Source organism: Panthera leo, chromosome A3, assembly GCF_018350215.1.
Source record: "Panthera leo isolate Ple1 chromosome A3, P.leo_Ple1_pat1.1, whole genome shotgun sequence".
Taxonomy (NCBI): Eukaryota; Metazoa; Chordata; class Mammalia; order Carnivora; family Felidae; genus Panthera; species Panthera leo.
In genome coordinates this window covers 507,530-533,659 of record NC_056681.1, presented here as the reverse complement: position 1 = coordinate 533,659, position 26,130 = coordinate 507,530, and the positions used below count along the sequence as shown (strand labels likewise).

The following is a 26,130-nucleotide window of genomic DNA, read 5'->3' as shown; positions in this document are numbered from 1 at the left end:
GGGCGCGAGGTGTGAGGCGCCACGAGGTGTGAGGCGCCATGCGGTGTGAGGGGTGGGAGGTGTGAGTCACCACGAGGTGTGAGGGGTGGGAGGTGTGAGGCGCCACGAGGTGTGAGGGGCGGGAGGTTGAGGCGCCACGAGGTGTGAGGCGCCACGAGGTGTGAGGGGCGCGAGGTGTGAGGCGCCACGAGGTGTGAGGGGTGGGAGGTGTGAGTCGCCACGAGGTGTGAGGGGTGGGAGGTGTGAGGCGCCACAAGGTGTGAGGGGCGGGAGGTGTGAGTCACCACGAGGTGTGAGGCACCATGCGGTGTGAGGGTGGGAAGTGTGAGGGGCGCGAGGTGTGAGGCGCCACGAGGTGTGAGGGGCGGGAGGTGTGAGGCATCACAAGGTGCGAGGGGCAGTAGGTGTGAGGCGCCACGACATGTGAAGGGTGGGAGGTGTGAGGCGCCACGAGGTGTGAGGGGCAGGAGGTGTGAGGTGTGGGAGGTTGAGGGGTGGGAGGTGTGAGGCGCCATTAAGTGTGAGGCACCCTGAGGTGCGAGGGGCAGTAGGTGTGAGGCGCCACGACGTGTGAGGGGCGGGAGGTGTGAGGTGCCGTGAGGTGTGAGGGGCGGGAGGTGTGTGGCGCCACGAGGTGTGAGGGGAGGGAGGTGTGAGGCGCCACGAGGTGTGGGGGCGGGAGATGTGAGGCGCCACGAGGTGTGAGGGGAGGGAGGTGTGAGGAGCTGTGAGGTGTGAGGGGCGGGAGGTGTGAGGGGCGGGAGGTGTGAGTCGCCGCGAGGTGTGAGGGGCGGGAGGTGTGAGGCGCCGCGAGGTGTGAGGGTCGGGTGGTGTGAGGCGCCACGAGGTGTGGGGGCGGGAGGTGTGAGGCGCCACGAGGTGTGAGGGGAGGGAGGTGTGAGGCACCACGAGGTGTGAGGGGCGGGAGGTTGAGGCGCCACGAGGTGTGAGGGGCGGGAGGTGTGAGGCGCCGCGAGGTGTGAGGGGCGGGAGGTGTGAGTCGCCGCGAGGTGTGAGGGGCGGGAGGTGTGAGGGGCGGGAGGTGTGAGGCGCCGCGAGGTGTGAGGGGCGGGAGGTTGAGGCGCCACGAGGTGTGAGGCGCCACGAGGTGTGAGGGGCGGGAGGTGTGAGTCACCGCGAGGTGTGAGGGGCGGGAGGTGTGAGTCGCCGCGAGGTGTGAGGGGCGGGAGGTGTGAGGCGCCGCGAGGTGTGAGGGGCGGGAGGTGTGAGGGGCGGGAGGTGTGAGGCGCCACGAGGTGTGAGGGGCGGGAGGTGTGAGTCGCCACAGGGTCGGGAGGTGTGAGACGCCACGAGGTGTGGGGGCGGGAGATGTGAGGCGCCGCGAGGTGTGAGGGGCGGGAGGTGTGAGGCGCCGCGAGGTGTGAGGGGCGGGAGGTGTGAGGGGAGGGAGGTGTGAGGCGCCGCGAGGTGTGAGTGGCGGGAGGTGTGAGGCGCCACAGGGTGGGAGGTGTGAGGCGCCACGAGGTGCGAGGGGCGCGAGGTGTGAGGCACCACGAGGTGTGAGGGGTGGGAGGTGTGAGTCGCCACGAGGTGTGAGGGGCGGGAGGTGTGAGTCGCCACGAGGTGTGAGGGGCAGGAGGTTGAGGCGCCACGAGGTGTGAGGGGCGGGAGGTGTGAGGCGCCGCGAGGTGTGAGGGGCGGGAGGTGTGAGGGGCGGGAGGTGTGAGGCGCCACGAGGTGTGAGGGGCGGGAGGTGTGAGTCGCCACAGGGTCGGGAGGTGTGAGGCGCCACGAGGTGTGGGGGCGGGAGATGTGAGGCGCCACGAGGTGTGAGGGGCGGGAGGTGTGAGTCGCCGCGAGGTGTGAGGGGCGGGAGGTGTGAGTCGCCACGAGGTGTGAGGGGCGGGAGGTGTGAGTCGCCGCGAGGTGTGAGGGTCGGGAGGTGTGAGGCGCCACGAGGTGTGGGGGCGGGAGGTGTGAGGCGCCACGAGGTGTGAGGGGAGGGAGGTGTGAGGCGCCACGAGGTGTGGGGGCGGGAGGTGTGAGGCGCCATGAGGTGTGAGGGGCGGGAGGTGTGAGTCACCACGAGGTGTGAGGGGCGGGAGGTGTGAGTCACCACGAGGTGTGAGGGGCGGGAGGTGTCAGTCGCCGCGAGGTGTGAGGGGAGGGAGGTGTGAGGCGCCACGAGGTGTGAGGGGCGGGAGGTGTGAGTCGCCGCGAGGTGTGAGGGGCGGGAGGTGTGAGGGGCGGGAGGTGTGAGGCGCCGCGAGGTGTGAGGGGCGGGAGGTGTGAGTCGCCACGAGGTGTGAGGGGTGGGAGGTGTGAGGCGCCACGAGGTGTGAGGGGCGGGAGGTTGAGGCGCCACGAGGTGTGAGGCGCCACGAGGTGTGAGGGACGCGAGGTGTGAGGCGCCACGAGGTGTGAGGGGTGGGAGGTGTGAGTCGCCACGAGGTGTGAGGGGTGGGAGGTGTGAGGCGCCACAAGGTGTGAGGGGCGGGAGGTGTGAGTCACCACGAGGTGTGAGGCACCATGCGGTGTGAGGGTGGGAAGTGTGAGGGGCGCGAGGTGTGAGGCGCCACGAGGTGTGAGGGGCGGGAGGTGTGAGGCATCACAAGGTGCGAGGGGCAGTAGGTGTGAGGCGCCACGACATGTGAAGGGTGGGAGGTGTGAGTCGCCGCGAGGTGTGAGGGGCGGGAGGTGTGAGGGGCGGGAGGTGTGAGGCGCCGCGAGGTGTGAGGGGCGGGAGGTGTGAGGGGCGGGAGGTGTGAGGCGCCGCGAGGTGTGAGGGGCGGGAGGTGTGAGGCGCCGCGAGGTGTGAGGGGCGGGAGGTGTGAGGGGCGGGAGGTGTGAGGCGCCGCGAGGTGTGAGGGGCGGGAGGTGTGAGTCGCCACAGGGTGGGAGGTGTGAGGCGCCACGAGGTGTGAGGGGCGCGAGGTGTGAGGCGCCACGAGGTGTGAGGGGTGGGAGGTGTGAGTCGCCACGAGGTGTGAGGGGCGGGAGGTGTGAGTCGCCACGAGGTGTGAGGGGCAGGAGGTTGAGGCGCCACGAGGTGTGAGGGGCCACGAGGTGTGAGGGGCGGGAGGTGTGAGTCGCCGCGAGGTGTGAGGGGCGGGAGGTGTGAGGGGCGGGAGGTGTGAGGCGCCATGAGGTGTGAGGGCGGGAGGTGTGAGGCGCCACAAGGTGTGAGGGGCGGGAGGTGTGAGGCGCCACGAGGTGTGAGGGGCGCGAGGTGTGAGTCGCCACGAGGTGTGAGGGGCAGGAGGTTGAGGCGCCACGAGGTGTGAGGCGCCACGAGGTGTGAGGGGCGCGAGGTGTGAGGCGCCACGAGGTGTGAGGCGCCATGCGGTGTGAGGGGTGGGAGGTGTGAGTCGCCACGAGGTGTGAGGGGTGGGAGGTGTGAGGCGCCACGAGGTGTGAGGGGCGGGAGGTTGAGGCGCCACGAGGTGTGAGGGGCCACAAGGTGTGAGGGGCGGGAGGTGTGAGTCGCCGCGAGGTGTGAGGGGCGGGAGGTGTGAGGCGCCGCGAGGTGTGAGGGGCGGGAGGTGTGAGGGGCGGGAGGTGTGAGGCGCCATGAGGTGTGAGGGCGGGAGGTGTGAGGCGCCACAAGGTGTGAGGGGTGGGAGGTGTGAGGCGCCACGAGGTGTGAGGGGCGCGAGGTGTGAGTCGCCACGAGGTGTGAGGGGCAGGAGGTTGAGGCGCCACGAGGTGTGAGGCGCCACGAGGTGTGAGGGGCGCGAGGTGTGAGGCGCCACGAGGTGTGAGGCGCCATGCGGTGTGAGGGGTGGGAGGTGTGAGTCGCCACGAGGTGTGAGGGGTGGGAGGTGTGAGGCGCCACGAGGTGTGAGGGGCGGGAGGTTGAGGCGCCACGAGGTGTGAGGCGCCACGAGGTGTGAGGGGCGCGAGGTGTGAGGCGCCACGAGGTGTGAGGGGTGGGAGGTGTGAGTCGCCACGAGGTGTGAGGGGCGGGAGGTGTGAGTCACCATGAGGTGTGAGGCACCATGCGGTGTGAGGGTGGGAAGTGTGAGGGGCGCGAGGTGTGAGGCGCCACGAGGTGTGAGGGGTGGGAGGTGTGAGTCGCCACGAGGTGTGAGGGGCGGGAGGTGTGAGTCGCCACGAGGTGTGAGGGGCAGGAGGTTGAGGCGCCATGAGGTGTGAGGCGCCACGAGGTGTGAGGGGCGGGAGCTGTGAGGCGCCGCGAGGTGTGAGGGGCGGGAGGTGTGAGGGGCGGGAGGTGTGAGGCGCCACGAGGTGTGAGGGGCGGGAGGTGTGAGGCGCCACGAGGTGTGAGGGGCGGGAGGTTGAGGCGCCACGAGGTGTGAGGCGCCACGAGGTGTGAGGGGCGGGAGGTGTGAGGCGCCACGAGGTGTGAGGGGCGCGAGGTGTGAGGCGCCACGAGGTGTGAGGGGCGGGAGGTGTGAGGCGCCACGAGGTGTGAGGGGTGGGAGGTGTGAGGCGCCACGAGGTGTGAGGGGCAGGAGGTTGAGGCGCCACGAGGTGTGAGGCGCCACGAGGTGTGAGGGGCGCGAGGTGTGAGGCGCCACGAGGTGTGAGGCGCCATGCGGTGTGAGGGGTGGGAGGTGTGAGTCGCCACGAGGTGTGAGGGGCGGGAGGTGTGAGGCGCCACGAGGTGTGAGGGGCGCGAGGTGTGAGGCGCCACGAGGTGTGAGGGGTGGGAGGTGTGAGTCGCCACGAGGTGTGAGGGGTGGGAGGTGTGAGTCGCCACGAGGTGTGAGGGGCGGGAGGTGTGAGTCGCCACGAGGTGTGAGGGGCAGGAGGTTGAGGCGCCACGAGGTGTGAGGCGCCACGAGGTGTGAGGGGCGCGAGGTGTGAGGCGCCACGAGGTGTGAGGGGTGGGAGGTGTGAGTCGCCACGAGGTGTGAGGGGCGGGAGGTGTGAGTCGCCACGAGGTGTGAGGGGCAGGAGGTTGAGGCGCCACGAGGTGTGAGGCGCCACGAGGTGTGAGGGGCGGGAGGTGTGAGGCGCCGCGAGGTGTGAGGGGCGGGAGGTGTGAGGGGCGGGAGGTGTGAGGCGCCACGAGGTGTGAGGGGTGGGAGGTGTGAGGCGCCACGAGGTGTGAGGGGCGCGAGGTGTGAGTCGCCACGAGGTGTGAGGGGCAGGAGGTTGAGGCGCCACGAGGTGTGAGGCGCCACGAGGTGTGAGGGGCGCGAGGTGTGAGGCGCCACGAGGTGTGAGGGGTGGGAGGTGTGAGTCGCCACGAGGTGTGAGGGGCGGGAGGTGTGAGTCGCCACGAGGTGTGAGGGGCGGGAGGTGTGAGTCGCCACGAGGTGTGAGGGGCGGGAGGTTGAGGCGCCACGAGGTGTGAGGGGCGGGAGGTGTGAGGCGCCACGAGGTGTGAGGGGCAGGAGGTGTGAGGTGTGGGAGGTTGAGGGGTGGGAGGTGTGAGGCGCCATTAAGTGTGAGGCACCCTGAGGTGCGAGGGGCAGTAGGTGTGAGGCGCCACGACGTGTGAGGGGCGGGAGGTGTGAGGTGCCGTGAGGTGTGAGGGGCGGGAGGTGTGTGGCGCCACGAGGTGTGAGGGGAGGGAGGTGTGAGGCGCCACGAGGTGTGGGGGCGGGAGATGTGAGGCGCCACGAGGTGTGAGGGGCGGGAGGTGTGAGTCGCCGCGAGGTGTGAGGGGCGGGAGGTGTGAGGCGCCGCGAGGTGTGAGGGTCGGGTGGTGTGAGGCGCCACGAGGTGTGGGGGCGGGAGGTGTGAGGCGCCACGAGGTGTGAGGGGAGGGAGGTGTGAGGCGCCACGAGGTGTGAGGGGCGGGAGGTTGAGGCGCCACGAGGTGTGAGGGGCGGGAGGTGTGAGGCGCCGCGAGGTGTGAGGGGCGGGAGGTGTGAGTCGCCGCGAGGTGTGAGGGGCGGGAGGTGTGAGGGGCGGGAGGTGTGAGGCGCCGCGAGGTGTGAGGGGCGGGAGGTTGAGGCGCCACGAGGTGTGAGGCGCCACGAGGTGTGAGGGGCGGGAGGTGTGAGTCACCGCGAGGTGTGAGGGGCGGGAGGTGTGAGTCGCCGCGAGGTGTGAGGGGCGGGAGGTGTGAGGCGCCGCGAGGTGTGAGGGGCGGGAGGTGTGAGGGGAGGGAGGTGTGAGGCGCCGCGAGGTGTGAGTGGCGGGAGGTGTGAGGCGCCACAGGGTGGGAGGTGTGAGGCGCCACGAGGTGCGAGGGGCGCGAGGTGTGAGGCACCACGAGGTGTGAGGGGTGGGAGGTGTGAGTCGCCACGAGGTGTGAGGGGCGGGAGGTGTGAGTCGCCACGAGGTGTGAGGGGCAGGAGGTTGAGGCGCCACGAGGTGTGAGGGGCGGGAGGTGTGAGGCGCCGCGAGGTGTGAGGGGCGGGAGGTGTGAGGGGCGGGAGGTGTGAGGCGCCACGAGGTGTGAGGGGCGGGAGGTGTGAGTCGCCACAGGGTCGGGAGGTGTGAGGCGCCACGAGGTGTGGGGGCGGGAGATGTGAGGCGCCACGAGGTGTGAGGGGCGGGAGGTGTGAGTCGCCGCGAGGTGTGAGGGGCGGGAGGTGTGAGTCGCCACGAGGTGTGAGGGGCGGGAGGTGTGAGTCGCCGCGAGGTGTGAGGGTCGGGAGGTGTGAGGCGCCACGAGGTGTGGGGGCGGGAGGTGTGAGGCGCCACGAGGTGTGAGGGGAGGGAGGTGTGAGGCGCCACGAGGTGTGGGGGCGGGAGGTGTGAGGCGCCATGAGGTGTGAGGGGCGGGAGGTGTGAGTCACCACGAGGTGTGAGGGGCGGGAGGTGTGAGTCACCACGAGGTGTGAGGGGCGGGAGGTGTCAGTCGCCGCGAGGTGTGAGGGGAGGGAGGTGTGAGGCGCCACGAGGTGTGAGGGGCGGGAGGTGTGAGTCGCCGCGAGGTGTGAGGGGCGGGAGGTGTGAGTCGCCGCGAGGTGTGAGGGTCGGGAGGTGTGAGGCGCCACGAGGTGTGGGGGCGGGAGGTGTGAGGCGCCACGAGGTGTGAGGGGAGGGAGGTGTGAGGCGCCACGAGGTGTGAGGGGAGGGAGGTGTGAGGCGCCACGAGGTGTGAGGGGAGGGAGGTGTGAGGCGCCACGAGGTGTGGGGGCGGGAGATGTGAGGCGCCACGAGGTGTGAGGGGAGGGAGGTGTGAGGAGCTGTGAGGTGTGAGGGGCGGGAGGTGTGAGGGGCGGGAGGTGTGAGTCGCCGCGAGGTGTGAGGGGCGGGAGGTGTGAGGCGCCACGAGGTGTGGGGGCGGGAGGTGTGAGGCGCCACGAGGTGTGAGGGGAGGGAGGTGTGAGGCGCCACGAGGTGTGAGGGGCGGGAGGTTGAGGCGCCACGAGGTGTGAGGGGCGGGAGGTGTGAGGCGCCGCGAGGTGTGAGGGGCGGGAGGTGTGAGTCGCCGCGAGGTGTGAGGGGCGGGAGGTGTGAGGGGCGGGAGGTGTGAGGCGCCGCGAGGTGTGAGGGGCGGGAGGTTGAGGCGCCACGAGGTGTGAGGCGCCACGAGGTGTGAGGGGCGGGAGGTGTGAGTCACCGCGAGGTGTGAGGGGCGGGAGGTGTGAGTCGCCGCGAGGTGTGAGGGGCGGGAGGTGTGAGGCGCCGCGAGGTGTGAGGGGCGGGAGGTGTGAGGGGCGGGAGGTGTGAGGCGCCACGAGGTGTGAGGGGCGGGAGGTGTGAGTCGCCACAGGGTCGGGAGGTGTGAGGCGCCACGAGGTGTGGGGGCGGGAGGTGTGAGGGGCGGGAGGTGTGAGGCGCCACGAGGTGTGGGGGCGGGAGGTGTGAGTCACCACGAGGTGTGAGGGGCGGGAGGTGTGAGTCACCACGAGGTGTGGGGGCGGGAGGTGTGAGTCACCACGAGGTGTGGGGGCGGGAGGTGTGAGTCACCACGAGGTGTGAGGGGCGGGAGGTGTGAGTCGCCGCGAGGTGTGAGGGGCGGGAAGTGTGAGTCGCCACGAGGTGTGAGGGGCGGGAGGTGTGAGTCGCCGCGAGGTGTGAGGGTCGGGAGGTGTGAGGCGCCACGAGGTGTGGGGGCGGGAGGTGTGAGTCACCACGAGGTGTGAGGGGCGGGAGGTGTGAATCGCCGCGAGGTGTGAGGGGAGGGAGGTGTGAGGAGCTGTGAGGTGTGAGGGGCGGGAGGTGTGAGGGGCGGGAGGTGTGAGGGGCGGGAGGTGTGAGGCGCCACGAGGTGTGAGGGGAGGGAGGTGTGAGGAGCTGTGAGGTGTGAGGGGCGGGAGGTGTGAGGGGCGGGAGGTGTGAGGCACCGCGAGGTGTGAGGCGTCACAAGGTGCGAGGGGCGGGAGGTGTGAGGTGCCACGACGTGTGAGGGGCGGGAGGTGTGAGGGCAGGAGGTTGAAGTGCCCCCGGGATGAGGCACACCAGGTGTGCGGGGCGGGAGGTGGGAGGGTGGGGAGGTCGTCCAGGAGCTCTCTGCCCTTCACCGTTTTGCAAGTTTTCTGTACATCTGAAACTATTCCAAAATTAAAAAATTGTTTTTAGTTTTTAAAATATTTGTTTTTGAGAGAGAGAGAGAGACAGAGCATGAGCGGGGGAGGGAGAGAGAGGAAGACACAGAATCCGAAGCAGGCTCCAGGCTCCAAGCCGTCAGCACAGAGCCCGACGCGGGGCTCGAACCCACGAACCGTGAGATCGCGACCTACGCGGAAGTGGGAGGGTCAACCCACTGAGCCCCGAGGCGCCTCTAGAAAGCTTGTTTTTAAAAAGCAAAAGCTTCAAAAGCCGCCAATCAATCAAACAAAACCTCCTCCTTCAGGCGGGACCAGACGCCGCACAGCGGGTCCGGGGCCGTCGCGGCGCAGATGCTCGGCCTCCGTGCGGGGACTCGGGGACACTCCTGGCTCTGCTCTCCCTCCCCCGCAGACCGAGAAGCGTGCGCCCGCGCCTCGGAAACCGCGGACTCTCACAAAGCACTTGCCCCGACACTGTGCCGAGGACCTTGACTCGCCAGGCCGCGTCCCTGCGGTGCCCCCCGCCCCGGTGCTGAGTCTTTGCTCAAGAGGACGCAACGCAGCATACGCCGCGTGCAGGCAGACGCTTGGGTCACCCCCGTCACCCCCTTCGGTTCTTGTCCACACCACGGCCCTCTTGTCCGCTGTCCTGCCTGTCAAAGTCTTGGCCGTCTTGGTGCCACGGGCGCCAAGCCGGTCTGTACGTGTGTCGCCCCCAGGTGCGGTGGTCCCGGCGACATTGGCTGGGTCACCCCTGACCATCCAGTGCCATTTCTTGTGGACAATTGCCAGAGCCTTCGTGTTTGCACACGTGTGTGTCTTCCCGCGTGTGTCCACGTGCGCTAGGCGTGTGTCCCTGAACGGTGCCTGCGTGTGCCTGGTGGGGGGGGGGGGGGCCTGTGTGTGCTCGTTCAGAAGCAGCCGTTTGTGTGGAGAGCGCGCGAGAGCGTGAGCGTGGGCTCTGCGTGCTTTTGCGCTTTCCTCTCTCCCAGCGGAACAAACCCACGCGTGTGCGCCGGGCCCAGTTCTGGACACGGAGCAGGAGATGGTCCCGCCCAAGCCTCAGGAATGAGGGCAAGACGTGTCTGTGGGTGCGGGGCGGGCGGACACGGCCGTGGGGGTGGACAGAGGCGGGCAGCAGGTGATCTGCAGCGAGCCGAGTCCAGAGGGTGCCCCTGAGGGGGAGAAGCCATCAAAGGCCTGCCTGGGGCCCGGCAGGACGAGCCGGGCTCCAACAACCCCAGGCTGGGGCTTCCAGGTTTTTCCACAAGCTACGGGGTGCCATTGGAGACTTTTGAACAGGAGACAGACTTGATCTAATAATGACTCAGAGAGATTTTTAGGATGCAGAGCTGACGTCGCCTGGATGGAGCAGGTGTGGAAGGTCCCCCTCCACTTGGCGGCAAGGGGGGGGGGGCAGGAAGCCAGAGGGGGCATGGATGTGGGAGCCACCCAGTTGCCGCTGGCCGGGGGGCTACAGGTTCCACGTGGGGGAGGGGAGCCCTCGAAGGGAGCGGAGCTGGCTTGGTTCCTGTGACAAAGGGGAAATCCCTTCCTGGCAGCCGCCGGGGCACACAGCCCGCACCCCCTGCACGGCTGGGGTCAGGAGAGGTCATGTGGCGGTGGGGTGGCCTCAGCGCACGCCTCCCTCTTGCTCGCGGGGGGCCTCGGGTGCCACCTGGGCAGGCACCAGGGCAGAGCCCCTTCCTCAGGATGCCCGGGCCCTGGGTGACTCCCGCGAGCCTTGCCCGGAGGACAGCGAGCCGAGGGGGAGCGTGGGGACACGGGGACCTGTTCTCTGGGCCCCAGGGTTCCCACTGAGATGTGGCAAGGTGACCTCCAGTCCCGCTCAGGTGGGACCAGCCCCCAGTGGACAGTCCAGGATGACGCCCACCCCCACTGGCGAGGCCCCCTCCTGCAGAAGTGCCACACAGGTCAGCCTCCCGTGTCCCCTCCAGGTCAGCCCGGCCCGAGAGGAGAAGGGAGCGCTTGAAACGGAATACTCCCTCCTCTCCCCATGTCTGTGGCTCAGGCATCCTTCACCCCTGCCGGCCAGCCTGCTCGCACAGACGCGGCCCCCCTCCCTCGCCACTTTCTGTCCGTCCTGCACCCCTCCCTGTGCTCCACGAGCTCAGGGCCGTGTGGGTTTCCCTTTATGTCCTAGAGCCCGAGGGCTCTGGGGCCAGCCGGGCCAGGCTTGGGGTCACCACAGCTGTGTGATCTGGGGTAAGTGACTCACTCCTCCGAGCATCAGTCTACGCCTCAAGAACCGACCGGGTAGGGCCGAGTGGGCTGAGCAAGACAGGACAGGGGCCCCAGGAGATGCGGTCTTGCTCGACCGCTCGTTACACAGGAGCTTAGCAAACACCAGAGCCAGGCGGGTGCAAGGAGGGGCCCAGGTGGGGGCAGCTGAGCCTGGGCTCTGAGGCCGACTGCCGCGCTCGTGAGCCCAGGATGCTGTGCGGGCACCCCTGTCCCGCTGGGATTTGGCCTGGAGTGGTCGTGCGATGCCAGCGGGAGCCCCGGGGCTCACAGACCCCGGGCAGAGGCCACGTTGGAGGAAAGGGGGTTGCTTGGGCCATTGCCGGGCGGTGAGGGAGAACTGGGTGCCAGCATTCCTCCTCTGGGCCCCCTGCCCGCCCTCGGGTAGGTTCGGGTAGGGTCGGAGGAAAAGCCCAGGCTGAGGGGCTGCAGTGGGGGGTGAGAGCTTGGCCAAAGCCTTGAATGAAGGACCACCGTGCCCCGGGGGGCGGGGCTGCTGAGAGGAGCTGCCCCGCCCTACCTGGCCAGCCACCTCCGCCACACAGCCCGCCGACCTGGCAGCCGTGAGGGGAGGACCTGTCGTGCAGGAGTGGTTGTGGGGCGCCCAGAACCAGGTCCCCACCCCAGCTGCCACAGGCTGCCTGGGGCTCTGGTCCCTCCTCCCCTGGGGGGTCCGAGTGCCGGGGTGGTTTTGAGAACCAGAGCCTGGAGGCCTTATCAGACCACAGGTTTTCCTGAGGAAGGAAGGGTGGGCCTCCAGGATGGAGCGCCTCCTCTGGGCGTGCCTGGCTGCTGGAGGGCGCACGGGGGCTGCCCACCCCTCCTGGGGGGCCCTAGCCCAAGACCTAGGCTGGCTGAGGACAAACTGGCGCTGAGGCTGGAGAAGCCGGGGTTCGAGTTTCCGGAACCCAGGGGCGGGGCGGGGAACAGGACTCCCGGAAATCCTAAGCAAACGCCAGCGTTTCTGGGAGAGTGTCCATAGCACACCCATCAGATCCTCAGAGGGATTTGTGCCGGGTTTAAAGTACAATCCCACTCCTGGGGGGTCCGGTGGGACCTGTACATCAGGTTCACCAAGAACCACGTACCAGAAAGTTCAAAGCCACCCTATTTGTAATACCCCCAAGTGGAAAAACCCAGGTGTCCCTCGGCAGTAGAGGCGGCAAATAAAATAGGGCCCGTCTCACAGTGGAGCCACCGTCGAGTCCAGGCCCCTCTGCGGACACCACACCGCTGTCATCGAGAGTGGAGCGGAGGGGCTCCCGTGACACTGGTGGGGACCAGTGCTGCCGATAGGGTCACGTAGGATGACCTTTGGGGTGTGGGCCCAGGAGGCCCCCCTGGGGCTGCAATGTCCTGTTTTCTTGACTTGGGTGCTGGAGACAAGATGCATTCCGTTTATGAAAATTTATTCAGCCACACACTTAAAGTATGTGCACTTTTCTGTATGCATGTGGTATTTCAATAAAAAGTTATACAAAACAACCCCCAAATCTCTCCACTGACCCCTCCCTGAGAAAGGAGCGTTCCCTGGGACCCTCCGCCCTGTCCCGCATCCCACCAGGACCCGGAAGGCTCCAGGGACCCTCCAAGGAGGGAGCTGAGAAGGCAGGTGGGGGCGGCCCCTGGGGCATCACTGGGGGGGGGGGGAGGGGTGGCGCTTCCTCCCCCCTGGGGACTGAGGCTCAGAGCTGGGCTCAGGCCAGGCTCTTTCACAAGAACAGGGCCCAGAGTAACCACACAGGGTGGGGGTCCTGCAGCCTTACAGGTGGGGCCAGGCGGATGTGGGGCCCACCCTGCTGGAGCCTGACCAGCTGGCCTTGGAATGCTGGTACGGCCTCCACCCGCCCGCGGCCTGCCGGGCCAGGGGTGCCTCCAGGCCTCCTCCCTCCTGCTGCCGCGGGTGCCTCTACCCCTTCCGCTTCCAGAGGCCCTGGGGCTATTTTTAACTCAGCTGAGCTGCTTGTGCTGAAGGTGGACGGAGCCCCCGGTCAGGGCAGTGGGGGGGGGGGGGGGGGGAGGGGGGGAGGGCAGCAGAGAGAGCCTAACAGCTGCCTTCCTGCCCCCCGCTCCTCCCCGGGGCCAGGCTTTCTGCGGAGGACGGGTCCTTCTCAACCTTAGAGGGGAAACTGCATTCCACCCCGCAAACAAGATGTCCACGGAGGCCACACAGACACGCATACAGTCGGACACATGCCCAGGATGCAGACTCAAACACATGAGCGCATACGTGTGCACACATGCAAGGCCCGGGGACCTGCTCGGAAACATATCAGAGGCACAGAGACTCAGGGCACACACGCAGATCCACGCAGACATACACGCACTCGACTCCACACGAACCTAACCAACCTGGAGCCACAGGCACGTACGTGCACGCACTCGAACACCCACCACCAGCACGTGCGCGCGCACCCACGCACGAGCGCACGCACACGCACACACAGATGTACGCACAGGCGCATTCACGTACAAGCGCATGCGCGCGCACCTGAGCACGCGCACCCACGCACCAGCACACGCACCGACGCGCACATACGCGCGCACATACACGCACCTATAGATGTACGCACGCGCGTATTCGCACCCGCGCACTAGGTTGGACACACGTGAGTGGGTAGAAGCGCAGGTGCCCAGAGGCCACCAGCTGGGGGTGCAGGGAGGACCCTGGGGTCACATCCGTAAGATCCAGGCCCAGGAGGTGCCTGCAGGTGGGGGTGCTCAGCCTGCTCTTTCCCCTGCTCCCCAAGTACCAGCCCCCATCGTCCTGCAGCCCACTGGGGCCGAGCTCCCGGAGCCTCTTACACCTTTCCACCCGAGACTCCCCACTCGCGGCCTCACTCTCCCTCATGGTGAGGCAGGCTGTGGCGGTGGTTGGAACTGAGCTGGTTCGTGCCCTTCTTCCCTCACTTCCTCCCCAGCGCGCGAGCACAGGCTCAGGGCAGGAAACCGGAGAGAGGGATGGGGGAGGCAGCGCCTGGAGAGGTGGCCTCGGAGTGTGCTCAGCCCCTTCCCCTTCCTTTTCCCTGTTCCCTACTTCCTCTCTCCTCTCCCAGCCTTTGTTTCGTAGAGCAGCTACCCCCACCCCTGTCCTGCTGGGGGAACCGGAGTCAGGTCCTGGGAAAACCCCAGGTGCCGGGCTGAGGGCCTCTGTCCCTGTGACCCAGTCCAGGGGGAGGAGGGAGCTGGGAGAGACGGGGCTCAGGACCCCACGGCGGGGGCGGCCGGCTGACTTCCAACTCCCTTCCACCCACACCCCCACCTCCACCGATAGAGGCCCCAGAGGGATGGGGGAGGGCGGGGAGTTGGCCTGAGGACAGGACATCCTCTTGGCAGGACACAGGACGCCAGGCCGGAGGTTCCCAGCCCCAGTCAAGGCCACAGGGGGAAAAGGTCACTGGGTCCCGGGGCTCACCAGTTCCAAGATTGGCCAGTGTCCTGATAGCCAGTCCAAGCTACTTCAAACAGCAACGCCAAGACCAGCGGGGCCTGTACCGATGAAACCCCCCCCGGCCCCCTGCCCAGGCCCCACCATGGCCAGCCAGGAGGCAGAACAGCCCACGTGCCCACCCAGGGTGGCGTCGGCCCTCGGGACCATCCTCAGGGAGCTGCGGGGAGCATGTGGGAGACCAGCAGAGCCAGGTGATTCCTGTCCCCTGCAACGTGGGGACCTCCACGTTTGTAGGTTTGCCTCCACTTCCTACTCAGGAGCCGGCTCCTCCAGGTGGACCCTGGGGCCCACGGCCCTAGAGCAGAGGCCTCAGCCTGGCCCTGACCCTTCCTTGCCGGGACGGGAACCCCAGGGACAGTCTAGCCAGGGTGAAGGCCGGGGAGACCGCTTGCTCTCGCACACCCCGTCCCCTGGGGGCAGCAGCAGAGCCTGGTCTTTGAGTGGACCCCCTGGGCTGAGATTGGCTGACGGTTTGCCCGCTGGTCTGGGAGATGAGCGTCCCTGGAGGGGCTTGAGGGCAGTAGGTCAGAGGACTTCCTGCCATTACCACACCCAGGCTGCCAGGACCACGAGGCAGGCCATTCTCCTGGGAGACGCCCTGGGCTTTGCCTATGGTCCAGTGGTGAACCCAGACCAGAACACCCCACCTGTTGGGGGAGGCCTGGCGAGTCTCACCACCCCCCCCCCCCCCGCCCCCGACACACACACCAGCCTCCTGCTTCAGCCTAACCCCCAATACAAGTGCCTGCTGGCCATTCCACACAGCTTCGGCCAGGCCATTCCAGTTACCTGAGCAGGAAGTGATGTCTCATCTAAAAGCAGCCTATAAAAGTGAATTATCTCAACACACAGCTTGCATCTAGATTTGCCTCTGTTTACCTAAGAGTTAAAATTATCCAGTGGGATGTTAAGCATAGAGATACCACGTGACCCACCTCTTCCACTCCCAAGTGCCCTGCCCAGAGAAAGGACACCTCCAAAACCAGTCCCCACCACCTCCCAGCCTCAGCTCCTCTGTCACCGCCTTCCTTGACACTCACAGTCTTCACGTCTTTTCAAAAATTAAGCTTTATTGGGGCGCCTGGGTGGCTCAGCTGGTTGGGCGACTGACTTCAGCTCAGGTCATGATCTCGCGGTTTGTGAGTTCAAGCCCCACGTTGGGCTCTGTGCTGACAGCTCAGAGCCTGAAGCCTGCTTCGGATTCTGTGTCTCCCCCTCTCTCTACCCCTCCTCTGCTCACGCTCTGTGTCTCTCTGTCTCTCAATAATAAATAAACGTTAAAAAAATTTTTTTAATTAAGCTTTATTAAAGTATAATTTACATACACTGATATTCACTAAGTTCAAGAGTGCAATTTGACAAGCTTTGACAAAAGAGTAGTCATGTACCCACCCCCACTGTCATGATGTAGAACATTCCCATCACCCGAAAAAGTCCCCTCTACCTCCCAGCATCCATTCTCAACCCTCTGGCCCAGCCGGCCAGCGATCTGCTTCCTGTCACTATAGTTCTGTCTTTTCTAGGATTTCACGTAAAGCCAAATCATACGGTACATGGGCCTCTGCGTATGGCTTCTTTCACTCAAAAAGCATGTTGCTTTTGAGATTCATTCTGTGTGAATCAGCAGTTCACTCCGGTTCCTTCCATTGTAGAGACAGAGCATAGTTTGCTTACCCGCTCTCCAGCTGACGGCCATTTGAGTTGTTCTGGTTTGGGGACATCATGAACAGTGCCTCTAGGAACACGTGAGCACAACCCTTTGTGTGAGCACGTTTCATTTCTTTTGGGTAAATACCGAAGAGTGGGGTTGCTGGGTCATTCCGCTTCTCGTCTCCTAGGTCTGTTCATGTGTTTGTTTTCAGGGTGCCCCACAGACTGTGAGCTCCCCAAGGGGTGGAGACCTCACCTGCGTTGGTCGTTGACACGACCAGGGCCCAGCACAACTCCTTGCGAAGAGCACATTCTTCACAGATGTCTGTGTGCTGGTGAGTGGGTGATGGTGGCACCTACCATGAGGGTTTTGGTGACCATGTCAAGGAAGCAATGATGGAGCCAAAGGCAACAGAGGGGATGATGGGAGAAGTGGCCCCTGTGCCAGCGACGACTAGAAACACCTCCTTTGTCCCTCTTCAGAGATGTCAGGGACCAACATGCTAAACTCACCTGGGGAGATGTCGTGGGGGTCTCTCTTCAAATGCCTCCTCTGCCTCCTCACCTCCAAAGATCTCGAGTCAGCCACTCCCAGGGTCACACCTTGGAGCAAGGGGTCAAAGAAGCCCACACCCACTCTGAAACGGCTGGTTCTAGCCTCCTCCCTCTGCGGCCACATCCCCAGCTTGCCACACAGCTGTGACATCTCACAAAGCCCCTCACTCCAAGAACAGCCCTCCTTTCTCCTGAAGACTCAGGCTTCCCTCCCTCTGGCTTCTTTCTTATCAAGTTTGGATTTTGTATTTTCTCTTGAAAACACCAGAAGTGTTAGCATTTTCTATACTCTTCTGGCATCATCTGGAAGAACCCCACCCACCTTTTCTCCTCGTCAACACCTCAGGTGATGCTCACTGCTGGGACAATCCCTATTCCCCCCACCCCCGCCCTGGGAGACAGGTGCCACCAGAAAGCCGGACCTGGGTGGACGCTCGATGCTTCTGGTCCCACCGTGTCCCTCCAGGGGCCATTCGATACTGCCTGGTCCCACTCCTCAGAAACTACAGACACCCGCACTGGCCCTCACAGCCCCTCTGCCTTCCCTCCAACGTTGTCACCACCCCTTCCCCAGCTCTTCCTCCGCAAAGCAGTGACCTCTCTGAAATGCAAAGTGAGGTCATTTCTGGAGCTTTCTTGCTGAGAATCCTTCGGTGGCTTCTGAGAAGTGGCTTCCTTTCAAAACCCTTGCCCTGTACCTACCTGCTCCCATCCCTAGCCTCATCCCTAGTCCACCCTCACCACCGTGGGCCACGTCCCGGCCAGAGTGGTCTTGTCTTACTCCTCTAAGATGCCAAATTCCCTCAGCCCCGGGGTCTCTCCCAGGGTCAGGCCCTTACGAAACACTCTACTTCAAGAGTAATGCCTACCCATCTTCCTGGTCTCACCTCCTGGCCTGTCCTACTCTCCCCCTTCCGGGTTGACAGCCACTGGATGTTTGCTCCCTGAGAAGCCCTCCTTTCGGTTAAACCTTTGTCTGTGCCCAGCAAGCGCCCTGGGGGCAGGGACGCACCAAGGACCGTGCGCAGCTCTGTTTGGCAGGACCAGCACAGCGCGTCCTCAGGGAATATCTACGGAATGAGTGGTCCTTGTGGGGAGTGGTGACAGGGAGGGATTAGAAGGTGGGGCGGTTCGGGTCATCACCAGGTGCGGAGACTGACCCAGAGAAAGAACAGCCTTCATCCGGCCTCCTGGTGCCCATGGCAGGAGGTCAGCCCAGGCCCCAAGGGGACATCTCAGCCGCGTAAGGGGAGCCCACCCTAGTATGTGAGGCCTCGCTTGAGGGACCCAGAAGATTCCTGCCCCACGTAGGTGTGAAAGCACCACTTGGGACTTTCCAGGGGTCTGTGCCTGCTGACAGGAGCCTTTGCGTGGGGGTGGGGGGTAGTGCACCAGGGCATTTCCTGCCTAGCCTGGCTCCCCAGGGCCCAGCCCAGCAGCCCTGCTCCTTCCTCCCCCGCCCCAGGGGCTTTCCACAAAGCCTGAGGCCCGCTATTTTTAGCTGAGGGAGAGGGACCAATTCCTGGCCCCACTGGCTCCCCCCCCCCATGGGAGCCTGGGTGAAACTGGGCCTGGGGTTGGGCCCCAGAGGCCAGGGAGGCAGCCTCTTCCTTCCTTGCCCCCCAATAAGTCCCTGAGGCGGGCTTGCACCTGGGCAAGCAAGGTGCCTAGCTCCTGGAGACGGCTGGGGCCCGAGTTCCCAGCCTGGGCTCCCGGCCAGGGCTCTCAGCCCAGTGGGCAGGGGCTCGAGCCCTTGGGCGGGGTTGGCTCAGGGCCTGGGTGGGCTACTGCCCACTTCCTGGGGCCGGGCCTCATCACTTCAAAGGCCACTGGCGGCCCTGTGGTCACTCCCTGGCTCCCACGCAGCCGGAGGGGCGGGCCGGCACACGAACCCTGGCGGCTGGGTCCTGCCCTCGGCAGCTTCAAAGCAGCTGGGGTGGGCAGCCCTGTGGTTAGGGCTGCTCCCCAGGGGAGGGTGGGGGACAGGAAAGGGGGATAACCGGGCTCTCTCTGCTTCTTCAGCCTTCCCACCCGCTGCCTTCCTGGGTGGGCCCTGTCCTGGGACCGGGGCCGCCTGGGGCTGTGATGCCTTCAAGTCTCTATAGAGTGTGAGGGTCCAGGTGGGGTCACTCGAGTGCAGACCCCATTAGAGAAACCACAGAAACCAAGGTGGGGGCACCTGGCTGGGTGAGGCAGGGGCCAGCAGGCTTCCCTGTCTCCCCTTCATGTGGTCCCTTCTCTCCCCCCTTTTCTGCCTGAAGCAGGGACAGCCTGGAGGGGAGGGGACAGAGGCAAGACAGGACTGCCTGTCTGGGCCAGCCCACCACAGAGGTGGGCTTGACTTCATGCCAGCTCCCCAGGGAACAGCGGGGTAAGAGGGGTGGGCGAGTGACAGCCTCAGAGCAACCGCCCAGAGTTCAGCAGACGCTGAGAACAGAGAGTGCCTTGAGCAAGGGGGGTGGGAGGGGAGAGGAAACTTTCAGGGTCCCCTGGGGTCAGCTCCGGGACAGTTGCCGTTTTTAATCTGCGCAAGAGACTTAGAAGGAGCCGAGAGGGCTGTAACCTAGATCCGCTCAGGCAAGCTCCGGGGGTGCTGGCGGTGTGGCCCAAGAACAGCCCCTCCCCCAGCCGTGCGCCACAAGGCAGAGGGGGACTCGTGGTGGTCTTGCGGGGTCCTGCACCCCTCTGGGCGGGCCTCCCCTCACACACCCCTCCTCCAGACAGCTCCACTCCTCTTCCACTGGGGTGCCAAGGTCTCCGGGGACCAGAGCGTGGCCGCAGGGTGGGGGAGGGGAGTCGGGAGAGGGGGAGGGGGTGCGGGAAGAGGGGATGGTAGGGGCGTGGCGGGGGGGCGGGAACGGGTGACTTCTCTGATCTAGGGTCATGAAAATGTCCCACTCATGGCCTGGGGCCTCAGCAGAAGCTCGCTTTCAGCCCGCCCACGGGGGCAAATGGGAGTGCTGTGCCCCTGGAAAGCAGCCCACCGGGCCTCCCGGCAGTGCCCTCCGGCTCCCCGGGCTCCTCACCCGGGACCATGACTCTCGGCTGCCAGTGACCTCGCGGACCCTTTCTGCTTGTGTCTCCACCCAGGGCGCGAGGAAGCCCCAGCCCCCAGTCCCCCCGCGCCCGCTTTTCCCTGCGTGGGGGTGACCGCCGGCGACCCGGGACGGGACTCGGGGAACAGCTGTGCGCTGACGCAAGGACGCACCGCGGCCCCTCGGAGGGGAGCCTCGGGCGCGGCGGGAGGAGGGTGACAGAGCGCTGGGACTCCTCGGCTCTCCAAGGGCCGCTGTGCGCACTGCGCCTTCAGAGACACCTTCCACCTTACACCGCCTCGCTGCCTTGTGAGAAACGTCACGCTGCCACGACCTGGCGGAGACAGGAAGGGCAACCTCGGTGCCCTCGAGGGACCTGGGTCCCTGGTGGAGTCACGGTCGCCACAGAGGCTGGTACCAGGAGACTCCGAGTCGGCACCCTTTCGGACCCTCTGGGCTCTGCCCTTTTCCCGCCCCATTGCGGGTTTTCGGGGCCCCACGCTGGCGAGGCAAAAGGCACCCAAAAGCCTGAGACTCAGCTCTCAGGTGGAGGGTCCCGTCTTTTCCATTCACCCCCATCCCGCTTAATCTCCAGGGCTGGCTGTGTGAGATCCAGGCCGTAGTTTCTATCTGGCCACTTTGGGAGCTGTGGGCGCCTGGGTCCCACAGGTGAGGGGTCCCCAAAGGGCGAGAAGCAAACCAAACCGCCGGACTGGAACCCCAGAGGTACAGGCTGGCTTCTGGCGCCGGCCTGGTCAGCAGGTCCCGATCGGCCAACATTCGTTAAGTTTACACACGCGGGCCGAGAAATACCGAGAGCACAGAGCTGACCCGAATTGCTGTGGAGACAAGCTCCCTCACGAGACTCACAGGCTAGCACAAGCTTTCCGAAGAGCAGCCTGACCACCTGTCCCTTCCATTCAGGCGGGTGCCTCAGGAATCGCGGTGCAGGGAAAGCGCCTGGAAGCAAGGATCCTTTGACAAAGGTGCTATGGCGGCCACGGCTGCAGCACCAAAAGGCCCGGAAACCCACGTATCCGCCAGCAGAGGGGACATCCACTGGGGCATCGGCGCCTGCCCGCCCGCCCGCCCGGACGAGCGCGCCTCTGACCAGCTACTGGCACGTGGCGATGCTCGTGGCAGAGGCAAGCTGCTGGGTAACGCGCGCATCACATCCATTTCTGTAAAAGCTAACGACACGCTTACCACCCTAGTCCTGACCATACGTTGTGCGTGTTTGTGCGCAAATGGAGAAAGGGGTACAAGACACACCAGGGCCAGGATCTCTGGGCAGCAGGGAGGTGCGGAGAAAGGACAGTTAACTCTCTTCCGTCCTCACAGGTTGCAGTGAGCCTGTTTTACATTTTGGACGTACATAACGGCTGATGCCATCAACCCCCGGACGGGTGTCACACTGGTGGAAAGGATGAGGTCCTGCTCTGAGGGACTCCCAGCCACAAGCGACACTAGGCCCCAAGCATACGGTGACCCTTTCAAGTTTGGGTCTGGGGCCCCAGGGACCATCCCAGGAGCGGGGCCATGGCCTGCACGATGCCAGGAGGCACGGTCCACACGGCGGAATCTGCAGAAAGGGTACAGGCTGTGCCACACCCAGGGGGGCTGAGCTCCAGGGAACTTGGCCCCATCAGACCAGCCTGCTGGGCTCTTGACCCCAACCCAGACTTTACCCTGATGGTGGGGGGTACAGTGGGGGAGGGGGGAGACTGAGAGACTGGCCCTGCAGGGAGGCAGGAAGAGGAGGGCGTGGGTGTGCACTGCTCCCCATCAACCCCACCATCCTTGAGGGCTCTGGGCAAGTCTCTGTGATTCCAGATGTTCAGCAGCTGTCTTGGCCATTTCCGCCCCTTCTTTGACCCTGCATCCGCCAGGAAGCGTCCCCTCCTGTCCTCAGGCTCTGAGCCCCCCCCCACCTTCCCTGCACCCCATTTCCTGAGCGGAGGCCTTTGTGCAGACTCAGCTCCCTATCCCGCCAGGGTGGCTTCAGTTTTCCCAAGGCCCGGGCTCTGCTCCCGGAGCCCTGGGCTGCTGTGGTCAGCTCACAACTGGCTGGACACCCTCGGCCAGGGTGTCCCAGCCCCCACCCCTGCAGCCTCTGGGACTGGTTTTTTCTCTCTTCCTCCATTCTTTCTCCAAGGTTGGCTCTGTCTGCTCCTGCGGCATAAATCAGGGCCTCTAGGGAGGCAGAGCAGAACTGTCCGGGAGGGAGCACTGCCTCGGTGGGGGAGGGTGGAAAGCTCTGTAGGGTGAAGGCCAGAGGTCATAGAGCCCAGCAGGCTCCGTGGGGGTGGGGTGTGTGCTCAGATGTCTGCCTGGAAGACCCTGGGGGTGAGGGGGGGGGGTGCCTCCTAGAACTGAGAACTGATCCTTAGGGGTCACAGTCCCACCTTCCCTGAGCAGATGGGAGGGGAGGGGGAGGTTCTTCTGGAGAGGGGACAGCAGGAGGAGGTCTCCCTTCCTGTCACATGCTTTCCTGTCTCAACAGAGCCGGTGGTTCTGGGGCACTTGGGCTCCCAGGGGCTGGGGGGTAGGGCTGGTGGGGTCAGGGGCCAGGCCAGGCACAGTGTAAGAGCCCTAAGGGGCCAAGAGCTCCAGCCTACTGACCTTTGCCCCTCAGAAGCCAGCCTCTGCTCCCCTCCGCCACAGCCACCTCCCCCTCCGGCCTTCCTGCTCTTCTGGAGTTGCGGGGGGAGCCAAGGGCAGGTGGGGCCTGGCTGAGGCAAAGTCTGTGCTTCCAAGTACAAGTCTCAGAGCTCACCAAGCTGAGACACTGTCCCCAGGAGAACGGGCTCCTTCCCGCAAGCCCGATTTTTCCCTGGGCAATCAAATCAAATGTGGGTATATCTCACATACTCTGAGAACAGTCCTCCAGGACGCTCTCGATGCACCCCTGTGTTTGCCTGGATTCAGGCTGAGGACACGACGAGGCCATCTACTCTGCTGTTGAGGGTCACTCCTGCGGTCTCACAAAATGAGCCTGGAGCCTCTGGGTCTGCGCGCCCCCCACCCCCAGGATAAACAGCATCTGAGGTTACAAATGAGGTTCCTGGAAAAGTAAATGCCCCCACTCTCCCTCAAAATTTCCACCACCACTTCTAACCAAAGGGCCAGGGTGGACATTTCAGGACCAGGCCCACCAACCCGCATGGGCAACATCTATGCCCATTCCTTGACCCCGGGTGCGGTACCCTGTGGGCTCCTTCCTGGGGCAGTCTCCCAGCTGCCCCTGCCGCTGCCACCCGGGACCGAAGGAAGAGGTGGGGTTGCAGAGTAGAGAGAGCAAGAGGGGCCCCTTGCCCAGGCGCATCAGGGGGCCCTGAGACACCCTCTTGGTCCTCAGGACCTGATCAATGAGCAGAGCAGCCCAACCTGGGATATGAGCTGGATGGTCAGGAAACTCTGGATGTCACCGGGTTGGGGGGAGGGGCGCCAGGGGTAGAATAGCCAGGTTCAGCCAAAAATAACAAACAAACCTAAAAGCAGGATATCCAATTAGAGTTGAATTTCTGCGAAACAATTTTTGAATAGAAATAAGCCACATGCAGTATCAGCACGCACTTATACTCAAAAAGTATTTATCGTTTACCTGAAATTCAAATTTAACTAGATGTTCTGTATTTTACCCGGAAACCCCCAATTCAGCCCTCCCAATTCCCTCACTCAGTTTTCTTCCCAACCCTAAGGACCCCAACAGTCTTTATCGCTGCTTCTCTAACCTGGTGGGAGCTGACTGGGCTGGCAGTGGGCCCAGATAGACAGAGCAGGAGAGCAGAGAAGGCTTGTCGGAGCCTGGAACCCCCTTCCCAGAACGCTGGGATCCCTGAGGCAGGTCTGGCTCCCGGGCTCCAAGTGTCTGCCTGGGTTTGCCAGATTCCCTGTTGAGTGAGCCCTCAGAGCCTGGTTTTAATCCTGCCCCCTCTGCGCTTAGGTGGGCTGGCCCTCTCCGGCGCAGGAGGAAAAGGGGAACCCGCCAGAGTCCTCCCGAAAAGAGGAAGGTACAGCTTGCAGGGTGGTTTGAGTGGGGAGTGGGGAGGTGGCTTGGCCAGGGGCTGAAAATGAGGAACGCTGGCCAGGGAGGACCTACCTGGAGGTCACTGCCTCTGCTGGCACCAGTGGAAACAGGATCCAGAACAGGTGGGGGGTTTCCAGCCAGGGCTCACCCCGTTTCCTGGGAAGGAAGGTGTGAAGGGGAGGACAGGGCCCGGGCTGCTCCAGAAGCCCCACGGGACAGACTCTGCACTCCCCTAGGGTGACAACCCAAGCTGGATTTCCCGGGCTGCCCCGCCTCGCACAGGGAGGTCTGGGGGCGCGGTTACCTGACACAAGCCTGGGCAGGGAACTGCCACCCCCAGACTTCTTCAGGAGGCTCTCTTGTCTTTGCAAGCTGTCACACAGCCTGGTCACCAGAGCTGCTGCTTCGGGCTGCTGCCTCCCCTCCCCACCGATGTGGGTACCTCACGACGTGGGAAAGGGAGCCACAGCCACCTTAGTTCAGGGCCATGGGAAGCCCCGCGTCATTTGTCTCACTGAGACCCCTCTCCCCGCCCCCCCTCCCCCCGTCCTCCGCTCCTGACTAGGACGAGGTTAAGGCTGTCCATCTCCAGCCTGTCTGTCCGCTTTCGGTTAAGGAGGGCGGTGGATGCTGCTCCAGGCGTGAGGGAAGGCAGGTGAACTCGGCCTGGAGAGGGTGCAGGCCGAGGAAGGTCTGGGGAGGATGTGGTCGCCGCAGGGTTGCAGGGTCCGAAGCCTGAGGTCCTGGGGGCGGGGCAGAACTCGAGACCCCCCCCCCCACCCCCTGCGCGCCCCTGCCCTGGAACCCTTTGTGCGCCCATCACAGGGTGTCGCCTCTTTCCCCAGCGACAATGACTCATAAAGCTGGTCCGCGCCGCCTCCTCTCTCCCTGAACGGCCCAGGTCATAAAGGCCATTGGGGCCAAGCCCTGAGGAGGCACGTCCCAAGACAGCCCCGCGCTGCGCTGGCCCCTGCAGCTGCCCGCCGGGCCGGGCCTGGGCCTCCCGCCGCGACCCGGACCTGGCGACCGGGCGTTACGGCTCACGCCAAGCGCCCAGTAGCCTCGACGCCCATGTGTGTCGTCTGCTTCGTGAAGGCCCTGGTGCACGTGTTCAAGATCTACCTGACCGCCAACTACACCTACAACTTCCGCAGCTGGCCGGTGGACTTCCGCTGGGATGACGTGCGCGCCGCCGGCGGGGGTGGCGGCGGTCACCGCGCGCTGACGTGCGCCGCGGCCGTGGCGGGCGTGTGGCTGCTGCGGGGCGCGGCGCTGGGCGGGGACGCGCCCGGCCGGCCGCCGCGCGGGGCGCGCAGTCAGGCGCAGTGCCTCCTGCGGCAGATCCGCGAGCTGCCGGGCCAGCTGGCCAGCTACACGCTGGCCCACTCGCTGGGCCGCTGGCTCGTGTACCCCGGCTCCATGTTCCTGATGACTCGCGCGCTCCTGCCGCTGCTGCAACAGGGCCAGGAGCGCCTCGTGGAGCGCTACCGCGGTCGGCGCGCCAAGCTGGTGGCCCGCGACGGCAACGAGATCGACACCATGTTCATGGATCGCCGCCAGCACCCGGGCAGCCACGGCCGCGGCCTGCGCCTCGTCATCTGCTGCGAAGGCAACGCCGGCTTCTATGAGATGGGCTGCCTGTCGGCGCCACTGGAGGCCGGCTACTCGGTGCTGGGCTGGAACCACCCGGGCTTCGGGGGCAGCACGGGCGTGCCGTTCCCTCAGCATGACGCCAACGCCGTGGACGTGGTGGTCAAGTACGCGCTGCACCGCCTGCACTTCCCGCCCGCGCACGTGGTGGTCTACGGCTGGTCCATCGGTGGCTTCACGGCCACCTGGGCCACCATGACCTACCCGGAGCTGGGCGCGCTGGTGCTCGACGCCACCTTCGACGACCTCGTGCCGCTGGCCCTGAAGGTCATGCCCCGCAGCTGGAAGGGACTAGTGGTGCGCACCGTGCGCGAGCACTTCAACCTCAACGTGGCGGAGCAGCTGTGCTGCTACCCCGGTCCGGTCCTGCTGCTGCGGCGCACGCTGGACGACGTGGTGAGCACCTCGGGCCACGTGCGCCCCCTGCCGTCCGGCGACGTGGAGGGCAACCGCGGCAACGAGTTGCTGCTGCGTCTTCTGCGGCACCGCTACCCGGTCGTGATGGCGCGCGAAGGCCTCGCGGTGGTGACGCGCTGGCTGCGCGCCGGCAGCCTGGCACAGGAGGCCACCTTCTACGCGCGCTACCGCGTGGATGATGAGTGGTGCCGAGCACTGCTGCGCTCCTACCGCGCGCGCCGTGAGGACGAGCAGGAGGACGAGCAGAAGGACTGGGGGCCTCACGGGCTCGCCTTCCCCTGGCTCATGGGCCAGGGCCTGAGCCCGCGGCGGCGCCGGCAGCTCGCGCTGTTCCTGGCACGTAGACACCTCAAGAACGTGGAGGCCACTCACTTCAGTCCGCTGGAACCGGAGGACTTCCGGTTGCCCTGGAGGCTGTAGTCCTCGCCCCTCCCCACACGGGAAACCAGTAAAGCTGGCCCTGCCTTGGGGATCCCGACCTGGTGTCTGGGGGAGGGTGAGATGGAACGCAGGGAACTGGTGCTCTCCCTCACCGGGGTGATTCCCCCCTTCCCTCCTTCCGCTTCTCTCTCAAACACTTGTGGACGTCCCATTCTGCTCCCAGCTTCTAAAGGGAATGTGGAGATTAACCTGACCCAGTTTATGGCAACACTGTGTGATGGGTGCCTTGATCACCTCAAAAGGATGATGGGAGCACAG

The 26,130-nt window shown here is 65.3% G+C and overlaps 1 protein-coding gene across 1 annotated transcript; it reads left to right on the top strand.

The window, feature by feature from the left end:
• Nucleotides 1-24,041: 24,041 nt before the first annotated feature.
• ABHD16B (abhydrolase domain containing 16B) lies at nt 24,042-25,901 on the top strand. Its single transcript, XM_042930385.1, has one exon. The coding sequence runs from the start codon at nt 24,436-24,438 to the stop codon at nt 25,849-25,851; it is 1,416 nt and encodes a 471-aa protein (XP_042786319.1). The 5' UTR covers nt 24,042-24,435; the 3' UTR covers nt 25,852-25,901.
• Nucleotides 25,902-26,130: the final 229 nt, after the last annotated feature.

Bases quoted from the DNA above. Each gene is read 5' to 3' on its own strand.
- ABHD16B (XM_042930385.1), top strand. From the start codon at position 24,436: ATGTGTGTCGTCTGCTTCGTGAAGGCCCTGGTGCACGTGTTCAAGATC.